The 27,412-nt window shown below is 43.3% G+C and overlaps 1 protein-coding gene across 15 annotated transcripts in view; it reads right to left on the bottom strand.

Moving 5' to 3' along the window:
- Positions 1 to 3,947: 3,947 nt before the first annotated feature.
- The window catches only part of ALDH18A1 (aldehyde dehydrogenase 18 family member A1), a 39,769-nt gene continuing 16,304 nt past the window's right edge, over positions 3,948 to 27,412 (bottom strand). For 12 of the 15 annotated variants that reach the window (XM_082310536.1, XM_082310544.1, XM_082310533.1 and 9 more), the window contains 13 exons: positions 25,870 to 26,028; positions 25,220 to 25,310; positions 23,486 to 23,610; positions 19,815 to 19,959; positions 16,747 to 16,820; positions 16,004 to 16,103; positions 14,673 to 14,893; positions 10,346 to 10,483; positions 10,041 to 10,236; positions 9,785 to 9,906; positions 7,291 to 7,477; positions 5,646 to 5,741; positions 3,948 to 4,643 (listed from right to left, as the gene is read on the bottom strand). In XM_082310536.1, the coding sequence (XP_082166662.1) occupies positions 4,462 to 4,643; positions 5,646 to 5,741; positions 7,291 to 7,477; positions 9,785 to 9,906; positions 10,041 to 10,236; positions 10,346 to 10,483; positions 14,673 to 14,893; positions 16,004 to 16,103; positions 16,747 to 16,820; positions 19,815 to 19,959; positions 23,486 to 23,610; positions 25,220 to 25,310; positions 25,870 to 26,028 (1,836 nt within the window). In that variant the 3' untranslated portion in view covers positions 3,948 to 4,461. Of the gene's footprint in view, positions 4,644 to 5,645; positions 6,688 to 7,290; positions 7,478 to 9,784; positions 9,907 to 10,040; positions 10,237 to 10,345; positions 10,484 to 14,672; positions 14,894 to 16,003; positions 16,104 to 16,746; positions 16,821 to 19,814; positions 19,960 to 23,485; positions 23,611 to 25,219; positions 25,311 to 25,869; positions 26,029 to 27,412 lie in introns of those variants that run through there. The other 3 variants (XM_082310542.1, XR_014228049.1, XR_014228050.1) reach the window with 3 other exon arrangements.

Here is a 27,412-nt window from a genome sequence, read left to right on the forward strand (position 1 = left end):
TGCAGCACCGTTATTGGGACAGCGGGCAGCGCGTCGCCGCGCACATGCTCTCGAGGCGCGGCTGCACCACTTATGGGGTGCAGCCACAGCTGGAAGCTCACAGAAAACCACGTGAATCCGTCAGCAAAACTACACCTCGTGATGCGCTGCGGCGGCAGCAAGGACTACACCTCGCCGCACGCGCCCTGGAGCAATGCGGCTGCTCGGCAGCTACGGCGGTAAAAACTACACCTCCCAGCACGCACTGGCAAGCGCAGCATGGCCGCCCGGCAGCCGAGTGCTGCAAGACTACAGCTCCCAGCATGCTCTGCAGAACAACATGGCTACCAGAAGTCCCATGCCTCAGGACTACAGCTCCCATCATGCTCTGCAGAACCAACATGTCCCGGCAGGCAGCGCCGTGCCCCAGGACTACAGCTCCCGGCATGCCCCGAGAGGCAGCCCTCCCCTCCCCGCGTTCTGGCCCCGCGGGGACACCGCCCCCCCGCCCCCGCCGGCCCTGCCGCGCCCTCGCCGCTTTCACCTCAGGCTGGCAGGCAGAGCTTCACAAACAGACTACAGACCAATATCAGAACCTACAAGTAGGCATAGACATGAGAGACACATGACAGATTCCTGAGCTCAGGTATAAATCAAAGCGTGCCTTAAGTTTTCTTACCCGGGGCCTTAGCTCGTGAGCTCGGAGGAGCGGGGATCAAGGTCTCCCCGAGAAATCTCGGTGCCGGCTGGACGTCCTTCGCTTCCTGCGTGTGTCGCGTCTCAGAAGCCGTGTCCCATCTGGGTCACCAAAACGGTTACCGTAAAAGCTGCTTAGAATAACTCTCTAGGACTCGTTTTGGAGTTTTAGCAAGCAGGCATTCTTTATTGCAGTGCTGGACGCACGGGGGATATCTCCACCTAACGTGCATACGGGCATACAAAACTACAGCCTATTCATCAGGTTACATGATTAGTATAAACCCGCCTAAATTTACACTTCTATCTTAGTGATTAACACTGCACACGCTCTTGGTTTACTCTATTTAAATTAGCCTTGCTTGCCACCTAAATTAGCACATATGCTCCTTTCAGGTGGGTGCGGGGCAAATCTTCTCAGTCCTGAATTGAGTTAGTTGTCGCGATCTCCCCTTGCTGCATTTGCCTTTCACCCACTTTCTGCAGTTTGATCAAACTTCACGCTTCTCTGGCTGCCGTCCAGTCTTTGGTGCCAAGATGCTCCCTTTTATCGGTCTGTTAGCTCTTCTCCAAGGCTAGAGCTGTTAGTTTTCCACAGTTCGTTACTTCTACAAACAGTTTCATATCTTTCAGCTCCCTCTCAAATTCCTTTCGCAAGGCACAAGTGGTTAGTAGTTTTGCTAATTGGAAAACTACTGTTTCTGCTTAGCTTTAGAAACTATTTACAACAGCAGGTCGGTTTGCGTGGGACATTCTGCGTATGCACGCACCATGCGCGCGCTACATGTGGGTGCACGCGGTGCCTGTTAGCAGTCTACATCTATGTACGATACCCTAGCTAGGGTATCAGCTCCAACGCGGCGCTGTACCCTCGCCGCTCCATGCCTCGCACACGGACCCCGCCGGCCCGGCCACTTCCCCGCAGCCGCCACCCTCCTCGGGGCTTTCCCCAGGACCCGCTGGCCCGCAGCCCGGCCCCTGCTCACCTTCTCCCTGGTGCAGCCGCAGCCCGGCGACTGCTGCGCTCCTCCCCTGCCTCACACCGGCCCCTCCGCAGCCACGCAGGGCAGGCCAGCCCCAGCCCCTCTCCAAGCAGCCACCCTTCCCAAGGGAGGGTCAGCACCAGCAGCCTCACTGCCCGCACCTGGGCCTTCTGCAGCCCCGGCCCCCAGCTGGAGCCCCGCAGGAGCAGGGGGCCCTCGCCCGACCCCCACAGTGCATCAGTCACCCCCTGCCCTGGGCTGCGCCACAGCCCCTTGCCCAGTGCAAAGGGAGCACAACCACAGGCGTGCAGGACACAGAAGGCGACTGTTGATTCGGTCAGGCGCGGAACAAGTCCCAGGAGCGAGGGTGCTCCGGTGCCCGGGACCCCCGATGCTCCCTCTCGTCCCTGGGCAATTCGGGAGTTGCTCCCAGAGCCACGCTCGTCAGTTCGGTGGGGAAGGGACAGACAAACATTTGATGCATATTATCTGTTTATACTGATATCTTTTTACATGTACGTGCCTATTTACACTTTGATAGATTTACACTTAGATACCATCTATATTTACACGTCCTTGTGTATTTACGCTTATTATTATATAGAACGTCTACTTAGACGAGCTGGCTCTTTAGACTTGGATATTTTGACACTTTGATATCTTCGACTTCTCTCTTTAGACTTTGGTATCTACTTACAATTCTGTCTATTTAGACTTAGTTATCTGTTTACACTTCCATAGAACCTTTACTTCGATTACACGGGATACCTACTTAGGCTTACTCGGTGACACAGGGTAAGCGTAGGTACCTCTACCTATCCAGACTGACTTCTGGTTTAAATTCCTTCACCTACATCATCTCTTTTTGCATTTTAAACTCCTTTATTTCTTAACATAGAGACAAGTTCTTTTTTATTTTAAAACCCTATCGATCTCCATTGAGATTTTTTAATAATTTCTATAACATAGCAGGTACAGGTTCGTATTTTGAAATCCTTTTACATATATATATATATACACACATAAAAACGAATATTATTTTTCAATATATATATATAAAGGCGAGAGATTTTTCTCTACTGCAATGCCTCGCACCCGTATTTCCAGTTCTTCACATGGTTAATCACACACACACACGAGTTTTCAGGCATTTTGGGGCTGTGACCCCCCTTCTCTGGGGGGAAACCTCCCCGTGACACCTTCATCCCCCACTCACCTGCTCCTCTGTTTCATCATCACGCCCCCGCCCCCCGTGACGTTGGGGGCCCCAAATGACATCATCACCCCCCAGGCCCCTCCACACTTTTTAATCACCCCCCCAAAAAAGGCACAGAACAAGGAAAACAGCTACTTTAATAATGCCATTTACATATGTAGGCGCCCCCCCCGAAAAGGGGAGCTCCGCCAGAAAAATAAAATGGGGGCAGCCCCCCCAAACGGCTGCAGCCCCCCCCGGCCCCCGGCCCGCAAGCCGGCGGCTGCCCCACGCCGCGGGGGGAGCCTGCCGGGGGACGGTGCCGCACCTCTCGCTCAGGCTCTGCTCTGCCGTGCTCCCCCTCCGTTCCCGCGCTGGGACGGGCTCCCCGGGGCAACGAACCTCCCCGCTCCCTCTTGGCCCGGGACTCGCCCCACCACGCAGCCCTCGCTGCCGCACCCGCGGGGCACCCGCCGGAGACAGAGCCGGGAGCCTCCAGGCACGGGGCCGGCCCCTTACCCTCGGGACGCTTCACGAGTGGCAGGCCAACCTGGGCCGGGGGGTACCTAGCGAGCACCACGAGACGCTTGCAACAAGACACCTGAAAAACAAAAAGCCCAAGCGATATTTCAGCACCCACAAACCCGGGGGGTGCTTGCTTTCCGGCTGCAGAAATCCAGGCGGATTTGGCTTTCCTGGTAGCCCCAACTGTGTTGTTCCCCCTCCAAATTGCGGTTCCCCACCCCCCGCTGCAGACGCAGAATCGGGGCTTTTGGGGTGTTTTTCTGCTGTGGCGGCGGGGAGCCCCCAGCCGCATCTGGCTGCGGGAAGGGTGCCGCACCCCGCACGGCGCCGTGGGGCGCAGGCCTGGGCCCGCTCGCTGCGGGCACCAAGGGAAGCGTTTCTTCAGAGCCAGCGTCGAAATCGTCTTGGTCTTGGAGGAAGGGTTGTGGAAAGTTAAGTTTTATATAAAACCAAAGAAAAAGAAACCTTTGGTAGAAATAAGTAACAAAATTCACGTAGTAGACAGTTGTTTTACTTATCTACAATAGTCAACAATACAAAGAAATTCGATATAAAAAGTTTCTTAGTCAAAAGCTTACTATGCATTTGGAACGTTTTATCACGAGAGTGATCAAATACAAAGACAGTAACTGTAAAGCCTTCCCGCTTTCAAGAGCTGCCATGCTCATAAGACTGAAGAAAAATAAAAACCTACCAAGTTTTTTCTCCAGAACAGATACTTGAATAAAACAAAGACTTATAAAAAAAAAATATGCTCCACCACCAAGTGTATTTGCTATAGGGAGCACTGAGATAAAAAAAGAACGCAGCATTTAAATCTTTCCTTATGTTACTTGTATGTGTTGAAGAAGTCTGTCTCTGGGAAAAGTGAGATCAGTTTGCAGATAACTAAAGAAACAGAGGCAGGGGAAAAAAAAAAAAATCTCACTGATGGGATCATTTTGTATTCATTGTACTGCACAGTGACCGAGAACAATGTTCCTGAAGATGAAAACCAAACTCCCGCCCCAGAGAGTGCCCTGAGGCCTGAACATCTTCAGGAAATATTTATACCCCCGCGCTTTCCCCCCCGCCCCGATGTTCTTAGTTGGTATTTCTCTGAGGGAGAGGGAGGCTCTCATGAAGATACTTCATGCTCCCATGCTCTGAGAAGTCAGAAACAACATGATTGTCCCCCCTCAGCAACCACTTCGTAGTTAAGAGTCCTTCAATTCCCACAGGTCCACGTGCATGGATACGAGAAGTACTAATTCCCACTTCAGCGCCTGTAGGAAACAGACGATAAGGTAGTTAATCCTCAGAAGATGTTCACTTCATACTAAGCAGTTTTCTGCCTTTATGTAAAAACAGCTGCCTGCCTTTCAGTGACCCGCCTTTCTCTGCTCCTCTCTGAATGCCAGCAGTTAAGTTTACCTGTTCCGATTTAAAAGTTAGAGGAGCTTAACTATTACATTATAAATTGTAATGTTTATACTTCTGGCTGCTACAATTACTTTTAGAGAGAAAGATGCAAGAGAGAGGGTTATCTCTTACATGGATCTTAGACTTTTTTCCTGCGGGTTTAATCCTTAAAGAAAAAAAAAAAAAGCTAAATTAGTCAAGATTGTGATCTTATGTCCTTTTTTATCATATTGAGGAGATATTGCAAGACCCTAACTAGAATTTTTTAATCACATGGAACACTGAACGTTCCAGCTGACACAGCAATAGCCTGCTATGGAGATTTCTGAGTTTCTGCCTCAGGAAAGAATGTTTCCCTTGTCTTCTGCAATTCACAGTAGGTGCAGCTGTTTATTTAAGCAACTGATAATCAGTGTGGTTCCTGCCTTTCATTCCTCAACACTGCAAGGCTGGCACACTGGACAGCAGCTCAGTCTGCCCAGGAATGAAGCATGGCATTCTTTACAGCATCATTAGAAAGACAAACAAAAGAAAATCTGTTCATCAATTTCAGATCCTGTGTTGCATTGTTCTATCATGCAACATACTTTATTCTGATTGAACAGAGCTTCAAAGGATCCAAAATTAATCTACATAGTCTGTATAGCAGTATTACCTAGTTCTGGCAGGAAAGGGATATTAAACCGTCTGCTGTTCCGCGTGGTTTAAATGTCTAGGCTTCAACTTTTCCTACGGTACCTTTCCTGAAAACCTTATATTAGACAGTAAGATCAGAGACTAATCCTATCTTCCAGGATTCAGACTGCCACACTTTTCACACAACAGCAAACCCTGCAGCCACATCCCTGCAGTATTTTCTCTCTTACCAAGTCCAAATCTATAGCCATCAGAGAATCGGGTACTGGCATTCCAGAAAACACAAGCGCTGTCCACATGCTGCAGGAAGAACTCTGCCGTTTTCTCTGGGAAAGAGGCAGAGAGAAAAATAAAATCCAGTACATACGGAATGATCACGCGCGCCAATAAACACAACATAATACAGTGAACAGATATAACAATACAACTTTCACATGCAATCTCATCAGACAGTGTTTAAACAGCCTGGGCTAATACATGTTCATTTACACCTTCTTCCCAGTATGCTTATCAAGCAGATAAGCTGCAAATGTTACAAGAAGCTTGCAAAGATTAGAAGAAAGCAAAAAGATGTCTAATTCTAAACACATCCAGTCTAGAACCTGCAAACAGGGATAGTTGTATGACTGGGGAGAAAGGACAGCTGCCCCAAACAACATTTTGCAGTCAAACTGAGACAGTTAAACTACAGAGTCAGCTCTCCATTAATCTCAAACATGGGATTGTTCCAGGCAATGAAAAATCCTAAACTAAATGGCTATTGCAGGTAATATTTGGGAAATACAATGCAGAAATACCACACGACATCAGCTAACTAACCGAATTTAACACAGAACATGCAAGACCTGAGCAAGGTCAAGCAGAGTTACGCAAGTCTTAGTCCCCTGGAGGACTCTGTTCTCTGTAAGGCTGTGAGGCGCAGGTCAGTCGCCCTTAGTGACAAGGTGAACATTAAAGATCAGCTGTATTTCCAGTACACTCCCTAGCAAATCACTAGTGCACCAGGTCCTGTGGCAGTGGGTTACATTACCAAATGCATGCCTTTTACTGACACTCGTTGAAGCTCGGCAGGAGGTACAGAAACAGAAGCCTGCTTGACTCACACACTGATCAGCCACAGATCAACATGACGTTACTGCAGCTGATCCTCAGCAGTTCCAGGCTTGGTCCGAGAGTCAACCTTCGGCTGGGTGCAGCTCTAGCTAGGTTTTGAACTGGCACAGTGTTCAAACTGCATGCAAGACAGGTGCTAGGGATGGGAGCAGCACAGAGCTGCAAGAAGGAGCGCAAGTTCACAACAAAGAGGCAAGAAACTGTGAATTGAGATAAATGCAGTTTTTGTACTAGGGATGCAGAAGTGGGAAGTAAAGGACTGGGAGAGGTAGGGGGAAAACATTTGTGGTCCTTGTTTTCAAGACATAAAAATGACATGGGAAGACAAAGTGGATAAAGTCTGATCCTCCCTACAATCCCTATTCCCTCCAGTGAGGTACTATAGAAGCTCATCTAATCAGCCTTCAGAGGCCTAAGGACATCTCCAGGATTCAGATGATGTTCCTGCAAAACCCTCTGATGCAGTAAGCGTGCACAACACAGGAACACAAAGCAATTTGCCTGGCAAGAACATGTGCTGACTTGCCATCGGCCAATTGCTCAAGCACATTCCTTAACATCCTGGAATAAGGGCCACACAATGACATGTTTTCTCTGAGCTAAACAGGACTGTAGGCACATTTAGCTCATAGGTCTCCAGCTGGTGATGCTTACTGCAGACCCAAGAGAAGAACAACTACTGCAGTGTAAGTAGTAACACTAACACCAAGAATTGGCAGTCAAACCAAAACAGTAGCTTAAGGAAGCAGACTGATCACTAACCATTCTCTGTGATGATAACATCTGTGTGAGAACTTCCATACTTGTGGATATGTTCAACAGCTTCTTGGACACTGTCCACCACCTCAATGCAGCACTCCAGGTCCCCATATTCTGTGCGGAGAGATTTCACTTCTGAAGGGCTGAATGTCAAGTACGATGCAAACTTTGGGCCAGCGTGAATCTTCACCTGCAATACCAGAAACATTTTGTGCTGCTGACCATACCAATGCCTTCCAGGTGAAAATGTGGCTTCTTGTACTCTGTGTGGGATAGAGTTAATTTTCTTCATAGCAGTCCCTATGGTACTATGTTTTGGACTTGTGACTAAAACAGTGTTGAAAACACACCAATGTTTTGGCTGTTGCTGAACAGAGCTTGCAGTGTCAAGGCCTCCTCTTTTTCCCTCTACTCTGTCCCCCTAGCAAGAAGGTTGGGAATGCGCAGGAAGTCGGGAGAGATGACCTGAACTAACCAAAGGGATATTCCATGCCATATAATGTCATGTGCAGCAATACAAACTGAGGGGAGGGGGGTTTTGAAGAAGGTAGGCATTGCTCAGAGACTGGCTGGGTATTGGTCTACTTGCAGCAGATGGTGAGTAATTAGCTTTGCCTCACTTGAGTGGGTTTTTGGGGTTTGGGTTTTTTGTTGTTTCTCCCCCCCCCCCTTCTGCCTCTTTCCTTCACTTATCAAACTATCTTTCTTTCAACCCACAAGGTTCCTTGCTTTTGCTCTTCTTATTCTCTCCCCCCATCCCGCTTGGGACAGGGGGGAGTGAGTGAGCAGCTGGATGGCGCTTAGCTGCTGACTGGGGTTAACCCACAACATTTGTGAATCAAATGTTCACTGCATGCAGTGTAAGAAAAATAAGCCTGCACTTCGGGAAACTTAGCATACTGGTGAACTAGCAACAAGGTACAATAGCTGACATGCTAGGCTGGCTACCTCCCATGACATGTTCCTAGTTCAGGACTCGTTTCAAATTATTTAAAGCAATCGCATCACTTAGAAAGTCATCAGGCAGGAGGACAGTACAACACTAGTACTGGGGAAACAGCTAAAATATTGCAGCCAGCCCTTGTTTTAAGAAAGTAACTGCAGTGCAGAGAATAACTACAGGAATGCTTCCAAGTTTCCACCTACCAAAGACTTAAGATCTTGAATGGCTTTTACCCTTTTATTTTGTAAACTGACACCAGCCCTCTCTGAAGCATGTGTTTCAGACACAAAGGAGTTACTGGGTCCAAAACCAGAAAACTCACACAGATATTTTTCATTTGTTATAAAGAAGCTCTAACGCATTATCAACCTCTGAGTTTAATCATAGTAGCTGAGGCACCTAAACAATGAGAGATAATTTAGAACTGATACAGACAAGAAATCCCCATGCATATAAAACACTGGAAATTTTGACAAGACAAACAAAAATGGGAAATAAGGCATGAGTCTGCAAAATTTGAAGTTGGAAGGCTTTTAAGAAGGTATCTGTAAAACGGCATTTTCTTGTGCAACTATAAATTACTTTAATTGCATAATCCTGCCCAATATTTGCATGTTTCTTGTTGCCAAGTCAGATTAGATGGAGGTAACATCCTCCCCACTGTATTAGGAGCTGGGTGGGTGGTGGTGGAAATGCACTAGTCCTGACATTCCTCCCATTCAAAATCCAGAGATCTACCCTTCCCTCTGCCCTTCCCAAGAAACGACCAAACAAGGCATGAAAAAAAATCCATTAAGTGAGGACTTGCTCCTGATTACCTATCAGCTTCTTTTACTATGACCCTTTCAACATCATCAAAACATATGGCCTCTCTATTTTACCTGCATTAATCACTGCCTGTACACTCTATTTGCCAGGTACGTCCTGCTGTGTGAAAATCCTTTATTTATGTGCAATTCACACTACTTCATGGATATTTCTCTCCTGATGCATCTCTGCTACGTTTACTGACAAAACATTACTTGTGTCAAGACAACTAATTAGTATACTGGCCTTTCCCTGTTCCTTTTACATACCAGGAAGGAAAATGGGTGGGGATAAAGGGCATGCAAGATGAAAGGTTTAAAAAAAAATGTGCATGAAGCAGATTCAGAAAGGAGAAACACAGAAATGGAATTCACTTGGGTAAGAAGCTAAATGAATAGATTCAAGAAGAAGAGGCTTTGCGTCTGGGAGGTTAACATCAATTAAGACAGAATTAAGGGGGGTAGACAAAGGGTTGTGTATATGCTCTTCTAAGGCAGAAGATGATTTTTGCTATATAAAAGGAAGTATTTGTATCTCAATAATGGCACGTAGCTGTCCTGAAGAAGCTGTTTTCAGATCATTTATATGGAAAAACTTGGGGTTGTGTGGAGAAGCAGAGACAGTTCTCCCATAAAACTAAACAGGGCTAAACCAGCCAGACGAAATGCTTCTAAAGTGTTAGGGAAAAAAAACAAAACCAAAACCAAAAAAACCCCACAAAACAAAACACAAGTATGAGTGACTAACCTGTTCTACTCTCAACATGTCTATGATCTGATCAAACAACGGGGTTCTCAGCAAGTCTCGATGAATTAAGAGAGTTTCCAGAGCATTACAGGCAGCAGGATATTCACACTTTGAGTCTCTGACTGAGGTTTAAGAGTAGATAATTGGTTACATAACATTTACGACAAAGATTTTGAACAGCATATGAATTATCAGTTACCATACCCATATTGCATACTCCAAATACGAAGTTCAACTACACCCTCTCCCAGCTTACTTATTCGTGTGACCTTCTCAACGCTGGCATCCGTGTCCACATACACGTGACAGATCCCTTCGCTGTGTCCCATCACTGGGATTCCCTTAGCAGCTTTCTGGATATTCCTGACTAGCTGTGATGAACCACGTGGAATGATTAGATCTATCAGCTTGTCCAAACGACAGAGATCTTCTACTTCCTCTCTTGTGTTCACCTGTGGTAGTTGCAATACAAACAGTCTACGGTTTGAACTCTCACGTTCTGCCCATACTTTTTATACATACCACAGCAGAGAAATTGTTGGTTTAATTCTAGGCACTTACTAGTTGCACCGCATCTTTGACTCCATGAATGGAGAGTGCTTCTTGTGTCAGATGATGAAGGATTTGATTGCTATGTGCTGCCTCTTTCCCTCCTTTAAGTAGTAAGCCATTTCCACTGGCTATGGCCAAAGCAGACACCTGTCAGAAAATAATTTATTTAAAAAAAAAAAAAAAAAAAAAAAAAGAGAGAGAGAAAAGTAATCTGTCTCTTCTGTCAGAATAACACCCACAAAATAGATTAAGAACAGGATTTTTAATCATGTTGATTTACTCAATGTTAATCTACAGTTTTCATTTTATTGCAACAAAAAATCATTACAAGTAACAGCACATTTAACTCCAGAAAAGAAATGTGTTAGTGTTTCAGGAACAAACTTGAGTTGTCAGGGTACTATTGCCAGGGGGACACTGCAGTGGATAAGCCAGAGGAAACCCTCAACGTAGGCACTGGTATGAACTGGGTAGCTGTGTGGGCAAGGACCCCAAGGAGAACAATTTTAGGTGCAAGAACTCTCGTCCCTAATCATTCTGGCATAAAGTGGCTAATAAGCTCTTCCTATGAGCAGGAAGAACATTTTCATTGTGCTGTCTAAAACAGAAGTTATAGACAACACTTGCCATAGTGTGGGGAAAAAAAACCTTCTAGACAATAGGCCCAGCATCATCTCTATCACTTTGCTTTCCTGTTGTCCTAGTTTTGGCTGGGGCAGAGTTAATTTTCTTCCTAGTAGCTGGTATAGTGCTGTGTTTTGGATTTAGGATGAGAATAATGTTGATAATATGCTGATGGTTTAGTTGTTGCTAAGCAGCACTTACACTGGTCAAGGACTTTTCAGCTTCCCATGCCCGGCCAGGTGCACAAGAAGCTGGGAGGGCGCACAGCCAGGACAGCTGATCCAAACTGGCCCAAAGGGCTATTCCATACTGTATGGCATCATGCTCAATATATAAACTGGGGGAAGTTGGCCAGGGGGGCAGCAATCGCTGCTCGGGGACTGGATGGGTGTTGGTTGGTGGGTGGTGAGCGGTTGGTTGCATCATTAGTTTTTCCTGGGTTTTGATCATGTGTCCCCCCCACCCGCCCGTTTTCCTTTTCATTACAATTTATTATTACTATTATTTTTATTTTATTTCAATTATTAAACTGTTCTTATCTCAGCCCATGAGTTTTCTTACTTTTGCTCTTCAGATTCTCTCCCCCATCCCACCGGGGTGGGGGGAGGTGAGCAAGCAGCTGTGTGGTGCTTGGTTGCTGACAGGAGCTAAACCACGACACACGTTTATAACCAGAAGGAACCGACTGATATTGTTGCTTTTCTGTTTAAGGTGCCAGATTTCACCCACTTGAGTCCAGCAACACAAGATGACTATATTTCAAAAAAATGCTCCAAAGAAGCCACTGCTTTTTGGAAGTTAGATAAAAAATTACTTCTGCTGTTGAAAACATATACCAAATTTGTTCCATCTCTGGACACTAGTTCTTACTGATGTTTTCCCCACTAAACTGAAAACCTCTTCAACACAGGGGTGGTGGTAGGTTTTTTTATTGTTTGTTTCAGTTTTTTGTTCTTTTCTACCTAGGAGTACGTCTGACATGATAAAGCTCTCTTTCTAGATTTATTTTACTTTTGTATCCCTTTTTGTCTTCCTCACCCCAATCCCATTCACAATGGCCTCACAATTTGTCCACCTATTTGAAAAAAATAGCATACATTCCTTTAGAAAACAAAATCACCTCCTCTCCAGAACCTTTCAGAATGAACAAATTAAGCATTTGAAGTTATTTTGCTGTATTACTATCTTCTGGGAAAGAGCATACGTATCCGTATGCACCATCACCAAACCCACACTCATTAGTATATCAGTTGTATGCTGTTGAGATGTTGATGCCAGAATTAGCCAGGCTTACACCTACCAAGCAGTTAGCTTAGTGACACACTTCAGATGCTGATTCATACAGAATAATGTTAAGCCCATCAGATACATCTCCTCAGACCACCTCCTCTCCCCTTCTAATATCAAATGGATAACACCAATCACAATGTTTGATATTCTACCTCATCCTGCTGTCAGCAATTTGAAACGAATATTGAAAAATAAGAAATACTTCAGAAAAATACACTAAAGTATAATAGCCTAGGAAGCCTGCCTTATATAGATACTGTGTGTCTTTCTAACTTACAAAACTAGACACTAAAAAGCAGTCTGATTGTACTTTGAAAGTATCTTGTAAGTATCTGCATCTCCAAAGGTCAGTATTACAAGGGAAAGCTAAACAAATAAGCTTATTTAAATAAAGAATTCCACTCTGCAGGCATCATATTAAAATAAAGGTTATGAACTGATTTGAACAAATGAAAAGAAAAAAAAAATCAAGAATTAAGACACAAAAATAAAAAGCTTTGTGATTAATAGGAGAACAGAAGATAAGGGGTTTCAAAACAGTTCAGTCCCTTCAAAGCATAGCAGAGCATGACTATACTTCAGAACAACAATTGGATTTGGTGGAACCTATAGGAAGCAGTCTGCAATTTGGCCTTGTAAGTATTAGAGGCAAGTGTGCTATTTGTATATGCTCATTAGAAGCTTATTAAATCTTAACTGGTAATCTGCAATTGTTTCACCTTTACTGCAACTCAAGACTGAACTCTGAGCACTGACCTAACTGTGTAAGCTAGCTCCAGGGAGCAAATCAAGCACGCTCTCTTCCAGGGCAAAGTCAAACTTCCCCTGTAATTGCTTACCCAAACAAGCATGAGATGCAGTAGTAAACTAAGAGGAGGGAACTGTTCCTCTGCACTCAGGGACCATCCTACTATCAGCTACAGCATGGGACAGAAACCATGCAATTCAAATGCAGAGGTATCAAAGATGATCCTCCGAAGTTGCATCAGAGAATGTGACATGAGTATGAGGACAGGAGGACAGGCTGGCAGGAAGAAAGGCAACTACCAAGAGAAGCTATTCCAAGTCTGTAAAACAAAGCTAGGAAAAAAGCCAGCAAGAGTCAGTCTGGTGTAAGTTTTAAGATAAGATAAAGGGGCGGAGAAAGAGGGAGACATCAGCTACGCAAGGCAAGAGACCAGGGTTGAAGTCCAGGAAGACAGACTAGAATTCAACAAGGAAACATACATAACATGGTTATCGATGAAGAACAGAGCTAGCAACAAGGACCTAATAATGGTAGGCAAGGGAGACTAATGCCTTTTTGTTTCATGGGAACTTTGCCTAGAGCATATTGCCTTTCAGAATGAAATGGGGACCTCTCACAAAATTCAGGCACGAAGTACCAAGCTGTCCACTGGCTGAGTCTCACTTCCTTTTAAAGTGCCTGTATCTATCACTTTCTCCTCAAACACCTGCTCATATGTTAGAGAACTCCTCAATCTTCCTAGACACCTAATGTGATTGTGGGAAATAGTGTTGATAATGAAGTTTTTTTGTTTTCTTTTTAAAATCTACTACAATTGCTCAGTAAAGTAGTTGGGAGTTAGAAAATAAGATCAAGGCTGCCTCTGCAATGTTAGTTCAGCCCCCGTATTTTCACGCATCATAACAGCATTTACTCACGGCACTACTGCCACACAGCACTGCAGATGAAGGTATTTGCCTTTAACATGGCTGCCTTATTCCTGGCACAAGATAAATGACATTCACTTACAGTATGCTATTCAAGATTTTTACCAGCCTTTCCAGCAACTTCAGTACTTAGGAACTTAGAACACCACTCTTCCTCACAGCATCTCACTAGAACTGAGTAAAAGCTATCATTCCCCTTCTGGCACACAAGCAGTATTATACAGAGGACAGACCAGGACAGACCACTCAAAGCCTAGAACCTCTGTGCTTTCTGTGCTCAGCCTTTTTAAAGTTTTTTTTTTTTTATCACGTATTTGTAACAGTTACAGTTAATTACTACCATCTGTATTAAACAGCTCTTGTTTAATCCCAGCCTGCAGTTCAGCTGTATGCAGCATGGACAGATAAAGGAGCCTCCCAAGCTGTGAGTTCGGCACTGAACATACATTTGTAAGACACATGCAGGAACTGCACCATCTGAATGTAAGATAACTCCTTCTACATGTCGGGGTTAAAAAAACAAACAAACAAAAAACCCAGGCCTGAATAACTGAATGCTGCAGAAGCAAGTCCTGAGAATATCTCTGCAGGAAAAATAGAGTTGCCAACAAAACCAATTTTAGAAGAATCCAAGCAAGAGACCTTTGAGACAAGACTTCTGGCAGCCTCCCAGTTGCTCACCAACAGAAATATCCTGTCTTTTGTCATCAAAGAATTCCCAACAGTGTGACCTGCCCTCCTTACATACCTGTGGAAGACAGTCAGGACGGGACTCAAAGATCACGAGAAGGACACCGATAGGCACCGTCACCTGCTCCAAATCCAGGTCTTTTGCTATTCGTGTTCGACGAATTACACGGCCAACACTGTCCTGCGAGGATGCTGCAATCTGACGCAGACCGATAGCCAAGCTGTTCAGCTTTGATGTAGACAGACTTAGACGTTTCAACAAAGGAAGTGCCAATCTCCCTAAAAGAAAGAAAAAATTGTGCTGTAGATAGATTGGTCTGCCTAGGCTCAAGCAAAAGCAACTTAAACAAGTGGTGAATCTAAGGAAAATTCAGGTATTTCCCACACCCTAGCAAGAAACGTACCTGAGATGAAAAATGCACAGCATTAAGTCCAGTAGCTACAATAACACGACTCAAACGTGACAATGATTTCACCCACCACCACATTTGCCCTTAATGTGGTTTAACTGATTGGTACATGAAGCAACATCAACATCCGCAAAGATAAGGTTTGCCCTGTTTCAAGTACTGCTATATGTCTGAATTTCTTACAAATTTCTACCCTTGCAATATTTCTGGAAGGTTCGGGCAGTAATTTCATCTTTCTGTTTTACAGATAGAAAACCAAAACCACAGACGCACGTATAGCATTTCTGTTCAGACTGGGCAAGAACTCCTTGCATTTTCTAGTCTGAACACATTCAGACAGTAAGTTAACCCAGCAATGTCCCCTCAAGTACTCTGGTCAGTAAAAAACGGTTCCCTGGCATCTTCCACAAAGTATTACGATTCATGATGTGTCATTTTCACACATTTGCTATCCCTGTATGTACACATCCTAATCCCAACTTCTCAATGAATGCACCAATCTAACAGAAGAATGGGTTTAATCCAAGCCACCTAAAGAGAACCTTCCTCAATCAGAAGGGGACATAGTTCTTTTTGGAAAGCATAAATTTGAGTATAGAGATGACAGCCTTCCCCTCAGGAGCCGAAGAGGAAATATTCACTTTATGCATGACAATAACAGAGACGATGTTTGTTATATTCCATTTCTAAAGTGAGCCTCCTTTGGCAAAATGGAGCACTAATTTTTTTTTTTTTTACAATACACTGCTTGGTGTTTTGCAAGGCCTCAGTGTCTTCTCTGATGAAGGCATCTGTTTTATCTAATTAAGGAAGCTGCAGCTGTTTACACTGACAAGCTCTCAAGGTCCTGGGTTCACTGATCTGTGACAGCCATACTACTCAATCCCAGGTGACAGAAGATTCTAGTTCTGCTCATTTCCTTTGAGGCCCAGAGAGGTTCAAGACAATACGATTACCATGGAAGGACTTGAAATATTACCTTTATTTTCAGCCTCTTCCAAGTCCTTTTTGTTTGCCAAGAGAATTTCTTCTCTCTGGTCGGTTAGTAAGTCAGCAAGACGATAAATAATCTCCGCTCTCTGAAAGAGAAAACAGTTTCTGAACTGACTTCTTACACAAAGTCCATCCTATTTGACATCTGGTCCCCTTCAGTCCATTTATGTTGACCACATTCTCTCACTGTCTTGACTCCCTGAATACTTGGGGCCAGAAGATTTTTCCAGCCTGCATCACATTGAAAAATGAGACTGAACACTGCTTCAACCTTTACTTTGCTTTTTATTATCTTGCTTTCCATGCCCAGTCTTCTTCACCAAACCCACAATGTTCTCCCTTTAAGACCACCTCGTCTGCTTCACAACAGATGCCACATTTTACCTACTCGACTGCAGAGCCGTAATTGACAGTCTACAGCCCCTCTTTTGCATACACTACGCACAGGAGTGAATGGAACAAGTTATTCCAGTCAATTCTTCAGCAGCTCTGATCACAATTCATTTCTATGTGATATTCGACGCTATTAAAATTTTTATAAACGCCACATGGAAACATATATTACTTCATAGCTACAACGCATTATCTTTCTGCTGTTCTCATCTCTTTAAGCACGCTACAATCCAAATGATGGATCTGGCACACAAAGAATATTGTGTTATAAATCTGTGTTGTAAAACTTGCCACACATTCACAAGCTTAACAAGTGAGGCCATATTGTTCTGTCACCTGCTCAGGCTGTAGAGCCGCCAGGGTCCTGCCACCAGCTCGAGCCATTTCACCCTGCTGCTCTACTGTAGGACCTGCAAAAAAACCAAAAATATGCCATGCAGACAAAGTAACAGCACATGTGGAAGTGAACGCTAGACCTTCCATCTTCCAATTCTTTGCTCAAAGCAGGAAAGCAGGTACAGAGTCTTAAACAGACATATTCAAGAAATCTGTTGCATACTAAAATAGGAAAATCTGTACCTGACACAAAAATACTGCTATGGTCCCCAAACGTAAAGAGTCATCACAGAGATTCTGTAAGGTTGCCATGTCAGAGGCAAGTGTGCACCATGTATCAAGAAGACTTGACAAAGGGCAAAAGAACACCAGGACAGCTAAGTCTCAGGGCATGGTAGGCTACTGAAAGCAAGGAGGCAAACTTTGAAAAGTTTAGATATCCAACTGAGGAAAACAGAAAGGATTACAAAATAGCATGGGGATGTGCAAAGAATAATGGCAGCCAAAACCCAATCTGAGTAACAGCTCACAGAAAAATTGCTTTCCCTCTGTCTCTCCCTGTGTGCATTTTAGAAGAGTTCCTATAGAAGAAAGGTGGGTTTTTAACTCTTCTGAAATTGCCTGTAAAACAGATGACTTGAAGGTGATAAATGACCCAACTTCTATTTAAGAAGGGTCCTATGGAAATTGCCAGAGCAGGAATTCCAATATCATGGAAAATATCAAGAGGTATAGTGGGAAGTGTAAGAAAAGAACTGGTGCACACATGATTAATTAGACTTATTTAAGAAATGTTAAAACAGCTTTCTAAAGTCAAGTCATACTTTACAAAGTATGGTATGTTTTGGTGTTGAGTGACATTTATGTAAGCACATAGAGTTGATTTAAAAAAGTTACTTGGATTTCCAAAGCGTGTTCTTTGGAAGATAGAAGACAAAGACAGGATTGAGTAAACGCTTGCCACAATAGCAGAAGAGTGCCAGTAAAATTCCACAGGGACTTTTGCTGTTTCCCACATTTGTAAGTGACTCAGAATGAGCTCACAAGATGAAAAGCTTTACTGCCGATACAAATTTATTATAGTGGGACAAACCAAAAAGTGTCACTATCACACTTTTTCCTAGAAAGCAGCTTTTCAGAGGAGGACCTGGGGGTCCTGGTGGACACCAAAAGTTGAACACAAGCCAGCAGCATGCCCTTGCCGCAAAGGTGGCTAACGGTGTCCTGGGCTGCCTTAGGAAGGGTATCGCCAGCAGGTCGAGGGAGGTGATCCTTCCCCTCTGCTCAGCACTGGTGAGGCCACACTTGGAGTGCTGTGCCCGGTTCTGCGCTCCCTAGTAGGAGAGAGACACGGACACTGTGGAGCGAGCCCAACGAAGGGCTGCAAAGATGATGAAGGGACTGGAGCATCTCTCATATGAGGAAAGGCTGAGAGAGTTGGGACTGTTTAACCTGGAGAAGGAGGCTCAGGGGGGATGTCATCAGTACGTACAAATACCTGAAGGGAGGGTGTAAAGAAGATGGAGACAGACTCTTTTCAGAGGTGCCCAGTGACAGGACAAGAGGCAATGGACACAAACTGAAACACAGGAGGTGTCTCCCATCAGGAAGCACTTTTGCAGTGTGAGGATGATCAAGCACTGGCACAGGTTGCCTGGGGAGGTGGTGGAGTCTCCATTCTTGGAAAAATTCAAAAGCTGCCTGGACACAGTCCTGGGCAACCTGCTTCAGCAAGGAGTCGGACCAGATGACCCTGTCATCTGTCATACTGTCCCTTCCAACCTCAGCCATTTGGCAATTGTGTGATTTCCTCTGCAGCCACATCACTAGGCCACAAAACAGCAAGTGTAATTCAAACCAGATAAACATGAAGCAATGTAGAGGGGAAAAGGAAAATCAGACCTTAGTACTGTCACAAATAATACTATGAAAACATCATTTCAGTGAACATCAACATTGAAAAGCAAATTAAATATTTGGAATTATTAGAAAAGGCCTAGAGAACATAACAGAAAACACTATCAATCTTATGAAAACTCAGTTAGTCTTGCCATCTCATAAATTAAAGCCTTACATACATCTTGAATGCTATGTGAAATTTTGATTTTTGCCCGTCTCAAAAAGGCCACAATAGAATGAAAACAGTTTCGAACAAGAGAAACGGCGTTGACCAAGTTTTTGGAACAGCTTTGGTACAAAATGTCTAAGACCAAACCTCTTTCACGTGGAAGAAAGATGATGAGGGGAAAGATGGTGTCTCACATCCTCAAAGTTAAACAGGGGTTGATCACCCATACAGGCAGTAGGGGCATCAAATGAAGCTATCAGGAAGAAAATTCAAAACCTTCTCCACCCCCCAAAGCCAAATTAAAGCAAGCAGTTTTTCACATAGCTCTAGCTCCAGAGTTAACACACAGTATCTACTAAAGGCTCTTGACTATTGTGACACAGAGCCCTGTGGATGCTAAGCCTTTACATGGATTCAAAGGGTGATTCGACAAATTCATACAAGAAATCCATTGAGGATTATTATACACAAAGAAATTCGCTTGGCTTAAAGTGCAAGTCAGAAGTATCAAGAGTATCAAAAGTATTTGTCCTATTCTGCTAAGGTCACAGATCTTTGGTCTGACTTTCTCCAGCAATTGTTACACTGTCCCAGCAACGCAGTGGCAAGAAAACATTCCTACCTACCATACCAGAAGACTGAGTCGTAAAAGGAATTTATGATAAGAAATAAAACGAAACACTGTCTTAGTTCAGCAGCACATTATATGTCCGCATTTTCACACTGAAATCTTCAATACTAGATGATAACCCCTAAGACTAAAAATGGTAAAAATTTTACTCATTGCATTCTTCAAATGCAAGTCTGATGCAGCAGTTTATCAGCTGGAGGGAACCAGAGCAGAAGATTCAACATTTTCTATTCCTACTTTAGAAAATACGTTTCAAAAACCATTTTTCAAGCAGAGTGTGGTATCCCAGTTATTGTACAGGTCTAGCCAAATTTTAACCTTTCAGGAAATCTCTACAACTCTCAATGTACACATTACCTCTGTACTCACCTGCAGGTTTTACCTCTGAAAAGAAAGTTCCAACTTTTTTCCCTTCCACGATATCTGTGATGACATGACCCGAGATCTTTGGGTGGGTTCCATTTGCAATCACTACAGAGGTGCCTCCTTGGAGGGCCCACAGAGCTGCTTTCACCTACAGTGAAGGATAGAGCCAGTTCCAGGAAATTCACTTGTTAATTGAATCACTCCTCTCAACAAGACTTCTTGCTCCACTTTGATGTCCAGATTGTTCAAAGAGCATTCAACACACTTCAGGAATTTCAATAACGTAGCATTGAATGAGATCATGTATTTGCGATTTACGTTCCCTTCCTGAACTAGCTGCCACTTTATGAGCGTACTTCAATTTTTCCTAACAGCTTGCTTTTTTCAAGACTTCTGCAAGGGCACTTTGGTCATACATTCTTTTTCACCATTACCTTATGTTGCAAGTTCTTCTTGCTCTTTGAAGAAACCCAATTTTCCTTTTTGAAAAGATTCTGTTGCCAATCTCCCTGACATTGATTAGCCATCAATAATTACTCTACTTTAAGCAACCACATGATATTACTTGGACTGTGAAGCACTGTTCTTGCTCAGGTCCTAGCCACTACCATATAACATTAAAATATTATTTGATACCTTTAGCTGTCTGAATTACTCCCTTAAAGTTTGATCAGCCTAAGCACTCCTCATGGGTCTGCTTAAGATGTAGAGGTATTCTCGTTGTTTATAACCCTTTGGTGAAGCTATGAAGTTTGCTGAAGAGTTACTTAGGTTTCCACGCAAAGTTTTTACCTACTTTGTTCACATTTCCTGTTCATGTTCTCATTGGATTTATTATTTATTTGCTTCTGCTTTTTGCCTGGGAGTACACCTATTGTCTTAAGAGTTTTTCCCTTCAGTAGGCTCTATTTGAAGAGTTTGCACTTCTTCAGTTTTGAATCATATGCTTTTTATTTGGCATTCTTCCCCCCGCCTTGGAGGAGGATTCTGTTAAGTATAGCATTTAGAAGTCATCTTCAAAGGTCAGGACCACAGTGTACTAAGCAATGTATAGAAGCAACACGCATAAGATCTAAGGCAAGAAGCAAGTCTGAAACAAGAACAATCTGATGTCCACAGACAGATGAGAACTAAAATCAATGATACTACCAGGTCACCTGTGGGCTGAAGGCTGTCATGGAGGTGACCATGGTGGGTGGGGAGGCAGGCATCATGTTCAACAAGAGCTCTATGAAATTTAGGGGCAGTATCTTTGTAGGCATTGCCCTAACATGAAGGGCAACATGAATTCCCTTTCTGAACTTCAGTGTTGGCATACTGAAGTTTGCTTAGTCCTTCTACAGAATGTTAAGCTTACAGCAGGATTAGCTTATTAGTAAGGGTCCTTCGAAATCCCCATGTACTGATTAGTCCTAAGATTACCCTCTTTCCACACACTTGAGCCATCGTTTAAGGCATCAAAACATGATTTCTCTAAAATTCCCCCCCGCACACAACATTTCACTGGTTCATGCCAAAATACAAAAACACAGACGCAAATCCCGGATGTTACCTGCTGAAGAGGTGCTGCCTGTTGTGTCCTTCATTTCTTTTCCTGACCAAGGTATGGGCAGCATTATCCCACCACTCTATTTAATTATGTGTCATTTATTTTACTGCAAATGCTTCCCTGCTTCTTCACTTCTACACTTTCCTAATATGGTTCTACAATTAGGTATTGCAGTCCATATTCACTGGGAGACACTACCTGTCAGATATGCCTATCACATCAAACTCTTGATTGCCCCAAGACCATGAACTGCTACGTTTTTGCTCAAGTTTCATGCTCATAATGAAGATTTGTACTTTGAGCTACCATCTCTTTATTCTATTATTTATGCAACAGGTTTTCAAAAATATCATGCAATTCTCAACTGTAACAAATTTTTGTTGCAACAGCAGCATTGAGATTTGCCTCTATGCGACTCAGACTTAAAGATAACCAAATATCTCTAACAGATTATTATTTTTACAACACAAGTACTCTCTGACCTTGGCAGCTTTCCCCTCAATACCTGGAATCATTTAAACTATTCCAGAAGCCAGATCAAGGGAAAGTTTTTTCTAAATAAGCTCTGTACCTCCCATAGTTACAAATAGAACACTCAAATGCCTCCTCCTTTTGCCACCTTCCAGTCCATGCTCTGATACTGAAGTATGCCTTACCTGATTCTTCAGAAAAGGAAATAAAGCATAAGATAATGGTGAAGAATTTCACTACGGTCTTTCCTTGCTTAGTCAAAATCTACTTCAGTTTTCACAGACAACCTTCCAAAAGTGTCCTTAGGAAACTCACACCAATTCGTACTACCACAGTGCATATCCCAGCATCATGGGAGACATATGCTGAAGTCTCACACTACACCCATGTTTATGCACTCACAGCAATGAATACTGAGGGCATCCGACTGTACACAGCACTAAAAACCATCGGCCCTCCTACCTCTACTACTCTTGTACTCAAGAACTAAAGTACGTTGGTGTCCACCAATATATCCTTCAGAAGCAAACAGCATACATACGAACTCAGAAAGGAGACAGAGGTATCGTATCAGATTCAAGTGACAGGGATTCCCAAAGCCTTTGGATTATCACAAAGGAAAGAAGTGAGGACTGACTCTTATTTTAATTTAAAACAACATAAGAGTTCCAAACGTCACATTTTACAAACTACCAGAATGTAATTTATTAGTTGCTCTTTTCAATTCAGATGGACCTAAGAGAGAAGCTAAAGGAACCCATGCACTGTTACAGAGTACTCACAGAATAGCTGAGGTTGGAAAGGATATCTGGAGATCATATAGTCCAACCACCTGCTCAAAGCATGGTCAACTAGAGCAAGTTACTCAAGACACCTTCCAGTCAGGTTTTGAACACTTCCAAGCACTGAGATTCCACAGGCTCTCTTGGCAACCTGCTCCAGCGCTTCAGCAACCTCACTGTAAAATTCTTACATTTCAGTTTAATTTCTTGTATTTCAGTCTGTGCCCGTTGCCTCTTGTCTGTTCCCTGGATACTACTGAAAAGAGTCTGGCTCTGTCTTCTCTACACCCTCCCTTCAGGTATTTATACACAAACCTTCTCTTCTCCACGGTAAGCAGTCCTAGCTCTCAGTGTCTCCTAGTGTGACACATGCTCCGATTCTTTAATCGTATTCATGGCTCTCCATTGGATTCACTGTAGTATGCCATGTCCTTCTTGTACTGTGGTGTCCGGAACCAGCCACAACTCTGCACATGTGGTCTCACTAGTGCTGACTAGAGGGAAATAATAATTTCCCTCAACCTGCTGGCTATGTTCTTTCTAACGGAACTCAGGATGCTGTTGGTCTGCTTTGCCCAAAGGGCATATTGCTGGCTCACATTCCACTTGGTGTCTACCAGGACCCCTATGTTCTTTTCAGTGAACCTGCTTTCCAGCCAGTCAACTCCCCAGCCCATACCGGTGAATGGAGTTGTTTCTCCCTAGGGGTAGGACTCAGCATTTCCCATTACTGAACTCCATAAGGTTCCTGTCTGCCCATTTCTGCACCCTGTCAAGATCCATGTGAACGGCAGCACAATCATCTCATCTATCTCCCTTTCCCACATCTCCCTTTCCTTCCCAATAACAAAACAAACATTCCATATTTCTACCTTGGCTTCCATGCCTCCCATTCCCACTCGGGATTTGGTTCCAAATGTTACAGACTGCTGGTCTCCTGGGTAGAATATGTCAATGAGCTTTGCATCATCAGATCCTGGAGGGCTGTCAAAGAGTCCTGAAATAAAAAATAAAAATCTGTTAGTGTTATATACCCTCATGTCCAAAGCTCACTCATGAAAGAAAAACAATAAAAAATAAAAAAAGAAAAAAATCAATGAGGCTGAAAAGCTCTATTCCACTTTACAGGACTGAAAACTTTCACTTAACTCTGCTTTTTGTGAGACCGAAAGCATGAAACACTTAGCAGACAGACTCAAGTAGTATAGCTTTACCGAAAGCATAATGAATAAGAAACCAAAAACCCACATGCTGAATAGCAACATGCAAGCTGGGAGGTAGTGACATTTGGTTGAGGTTACAGAAACAGTTCACAGCTTTTGTATGTTCAAAATCAGGGCTTACATATACAAACCCACAACTGAACAGGCAAAGGATAGTCCTCCTCACCAAAATCTCAGATGATAATCTTGAATGCTGGGTTGTACAGTGATAAACTGGGCAATTCAGAAATATGTAAAAAGGGTAACTATCGAATTCTGCTAAGAAGGAACACAACACTACAGAGACATACTCCTATTAATTTTTTTTTTTTAAATCTAGTAATTTTATGTAACTATGCTTGGAGTTGAATGACGCTTTGGTTTACCTAACATGTTAAACCTAAACTCTACCACCACACTTCCAAGAAATTCTATGTGAGCAAATACTGGCATTACAAATCAGAGAGCACAAGTGCAGACTATCTGTGTCCTTCCTTGATAGCTTGGGAAGGAGAGAACACACATCTTTCCATAAACAAGATGTCACATTGAATGAATAAGCCTGGAGGATGGGGGTGTTGGGTGTTAATTTTTTTTACAAGTTGTTTTGACTACTGCTTTCATGAGTTGTTCTCAGACAGTCATTTCAACTAGAATCAACCATGAAATCTAGCTGAATCTGCTAAAAGAAACTGTGTTTATGGAAAGGCACCTCCTTCCTCCTCAAGGCCTACAATATGTGCCAAAGTCCAGGATGCACCAAAAGAAACCCATCTGGGGAAGATGAAAAGATTACGTGACTTGGGTGATGTGGACTGCACTGATCTGAAACTGCACCCACTACCCTCCTCTCTCTAGAAAAGGAACTCCAACATCCACAGGTGACAGACTTACGTCACAGCAGCACAGCTCAGAAGAAAAACAGAAGCTCAGACAGAAAAAGCTAGCAAGTTCCAGGTATCTGGAAGGCAATGACCAGGACTTGTAATGTACCTGTAATTCACTGAAAGACAGAACCTGCTGCCGGAAGAAACAAACTATTGTAGAATAGTATTTGGCTTATACTCCTGACTCTAAACACATAGCCTTTGTCCTGCGTATTACTCATGACTATATCATACAATTCTGAGAAGACAGCAGAAGTACCATTGTACATATGGTATTCTGGAATGAGTCTCAAGTTCACATGCATTCTCACCCACCCAGATTCAACAGTGTGGCAGACAGTCTTTGGCTTATGCAACAGCATCAGCACTGGATATATGCCTTAAGGAGTTATGTGGCACGTTGTAATTGTCCCTGTGAAAGATACGAACTGAAGAGATCAGTAAAACCCAAATATAGGTTGGTTTGACTACCTGATGTACTTCAATAAAACAAGAAAGTAAGAAATGACTCACAAACCTTCTACGTCTGAGAGAACAATCAGGAGATCAGTTTTCATTTCCACAGCCAGTCGTGCTGCCAGACTGTCGTTATCCTTCACACTAATTACCTGCAATGAACAGCGGGAGAAACTAGGAAATATTTGGCTGCAACATACAAAAGCAAGCTACCTCAGCACTACCAAGTCCTTCTGAGCTACTTTGTTCACGCCCACTGGAAACTTAGAAGGTGATCTTTGTGTGAAAGTACATATGCTTTTGGAATGCAGTAAAGCAGTACCAAAATGACAAGCAGTGTGACCTGCATTCTCCACCTTGCTGCCCAGTGACAGGACAAGAGGTACTGACGCTGCTTTAAACGTGGGTGCTGGACTAGACAACCTGCAGAAGTCCCTTCCAACTTCAACTATTGAGTGAAAACCAAACTGGGTATGCTTGCTTTTGGCAGAGCAGACATCAGCTGCCCTGCGTCCACCCCACAGCACTGTATCCTGCCAGAAACAGACAGGTCAGCATAGTCTTCCAGTACCCTCTGTTCACATTACTAATTTTGTATGTTTGTTTCTCTGTTGCAGGCTTCAGAGGTCCCCAATTATGGCATTAGTGAAGTATACATTAGTGCTGTACCATCTACAAGCAGGATCCACCCCCTTGCAATACTTTACCCACATTTACCCCCTGCAGATCACTGTTCGGCTCCGGAGGTGGAACAACAGCATCATTAGTGTTAATTATAGGGACAATATTCATTCTTAAAAGCTCGTGCAATGTTCCATTTAAGTTCCGACGTTTCTGTTCATCATGGAAATCCAGGTTGGTGACTAAAATCTAAACGGAGGAAAAAAAAATTAATATATACTTAGCCTACCACTTTTCCTGAGAAGAACATCATAAACATATGTATTAACATATCATAACAGATCAGGCATGCCCTTCAGGTCACTAAAGAAACATAAGCCACATTTAAAGGATAAAGAATCCAAGTAAGAAATATTCTTTCCACAACATTTTCAGGTTTATGTACCTTAACTTCCACTGGAGCCTATAATGGCCTTTCTCAAGCTGACAGATCACAGGCTCCAGGAATCAACTTGGAAAAAAAAAACATAAGCAGAACATAGATGCTGATGATAACTACTGAGAGCCTAAACAATTCAATAGACTACTCAAGACACTGTCTTCCCTTTTTTCTCTCCCAGTGTAATGTTTCTATTGCCGCAAGCAGAAGGGATGCTTTGTCTCAAGACTTCTCTTCAGCTCTAGAAGAATCTTGGTCTTAAAGCCTCCTGCATGCAGACACCACCTCTTTCTTATTTGTATTTTAAGACAAAAAAACTCAATGTCTGCTCTGAAGAGACATTTTCTTCATTTTTACTCTGCCATTGGACATTTGAGAACTAAGCAAACAACTCCACCCACACAAATGTTACAATAGCACTTAGAATCAATGTGTACACTGACTTTTTTGGCATGGGTCATTAATTCTTTTAAATGAAAGGAATGATAATCGTCTGCAGACTTGAATAAGATTATAATCCAGCGCAACCTATAGTGATTGTTAGCTATACTGTAAACATTTTAGTGATATCAGCGACACTGTGTTACAGGAAGAAGTTCCTCCAAGCAAGACTTCACTCTAGGCTCCTAAATTCATTAAAAGTGTCTGAACAAATAAGGCCTTGCAGTTGATGCAATTCTGTATTCTCAAAGTATTTAAGATAAGCAAAGCCTGTTTAAGAGTAGTTCAATTAATACAGTTGCAGCATTCAGTATAGGTAAAAGACCCAGGCTAGGAATACCATCACCCACAAGTCAGAAAGGTTTGAGGAGCAGATGGACAGCAAGTTCTGAAGTGCGGATGTGTACTTCTGCCAGCTTTACAGAATATGTGGCAGTGATTTTTAAACCCTCACTTTGGATCACCAGCTTTAGCTTTTGTGAAGAGACCTTAACAGACACACCCCCCCCCCCCCCCCCCCCCCGCCCTCGGCCCCCTATACACAAGAGCAGGACACACACGAACTGCAAAAAGAAAAAGCATATTTGCTTCACCTTGACGATGGATAACTCCATTTCAGAAATACTTAGCAAGGCACTCCTGTATAAGCTACCATTTATGCTACAATAACAAGCCCCAAAAGTAGGTTGGTAATGGAAATGCAACACTACAGTAAAGATAGCAGCATATGAAACACGGAAAAAAATCCAAGAA

This window comes from Platalea leucorodia, assembly GCF_965183815.1.
Source record: "Platalea leucorodia genome assembly, chromosome: 4".
Lineage (NCBI taxonomy): Eukaryota > Metazoa > Chordata > Aves > Pelecaniformes > Threskiornithidae > Platalea > Platalea leucorodia.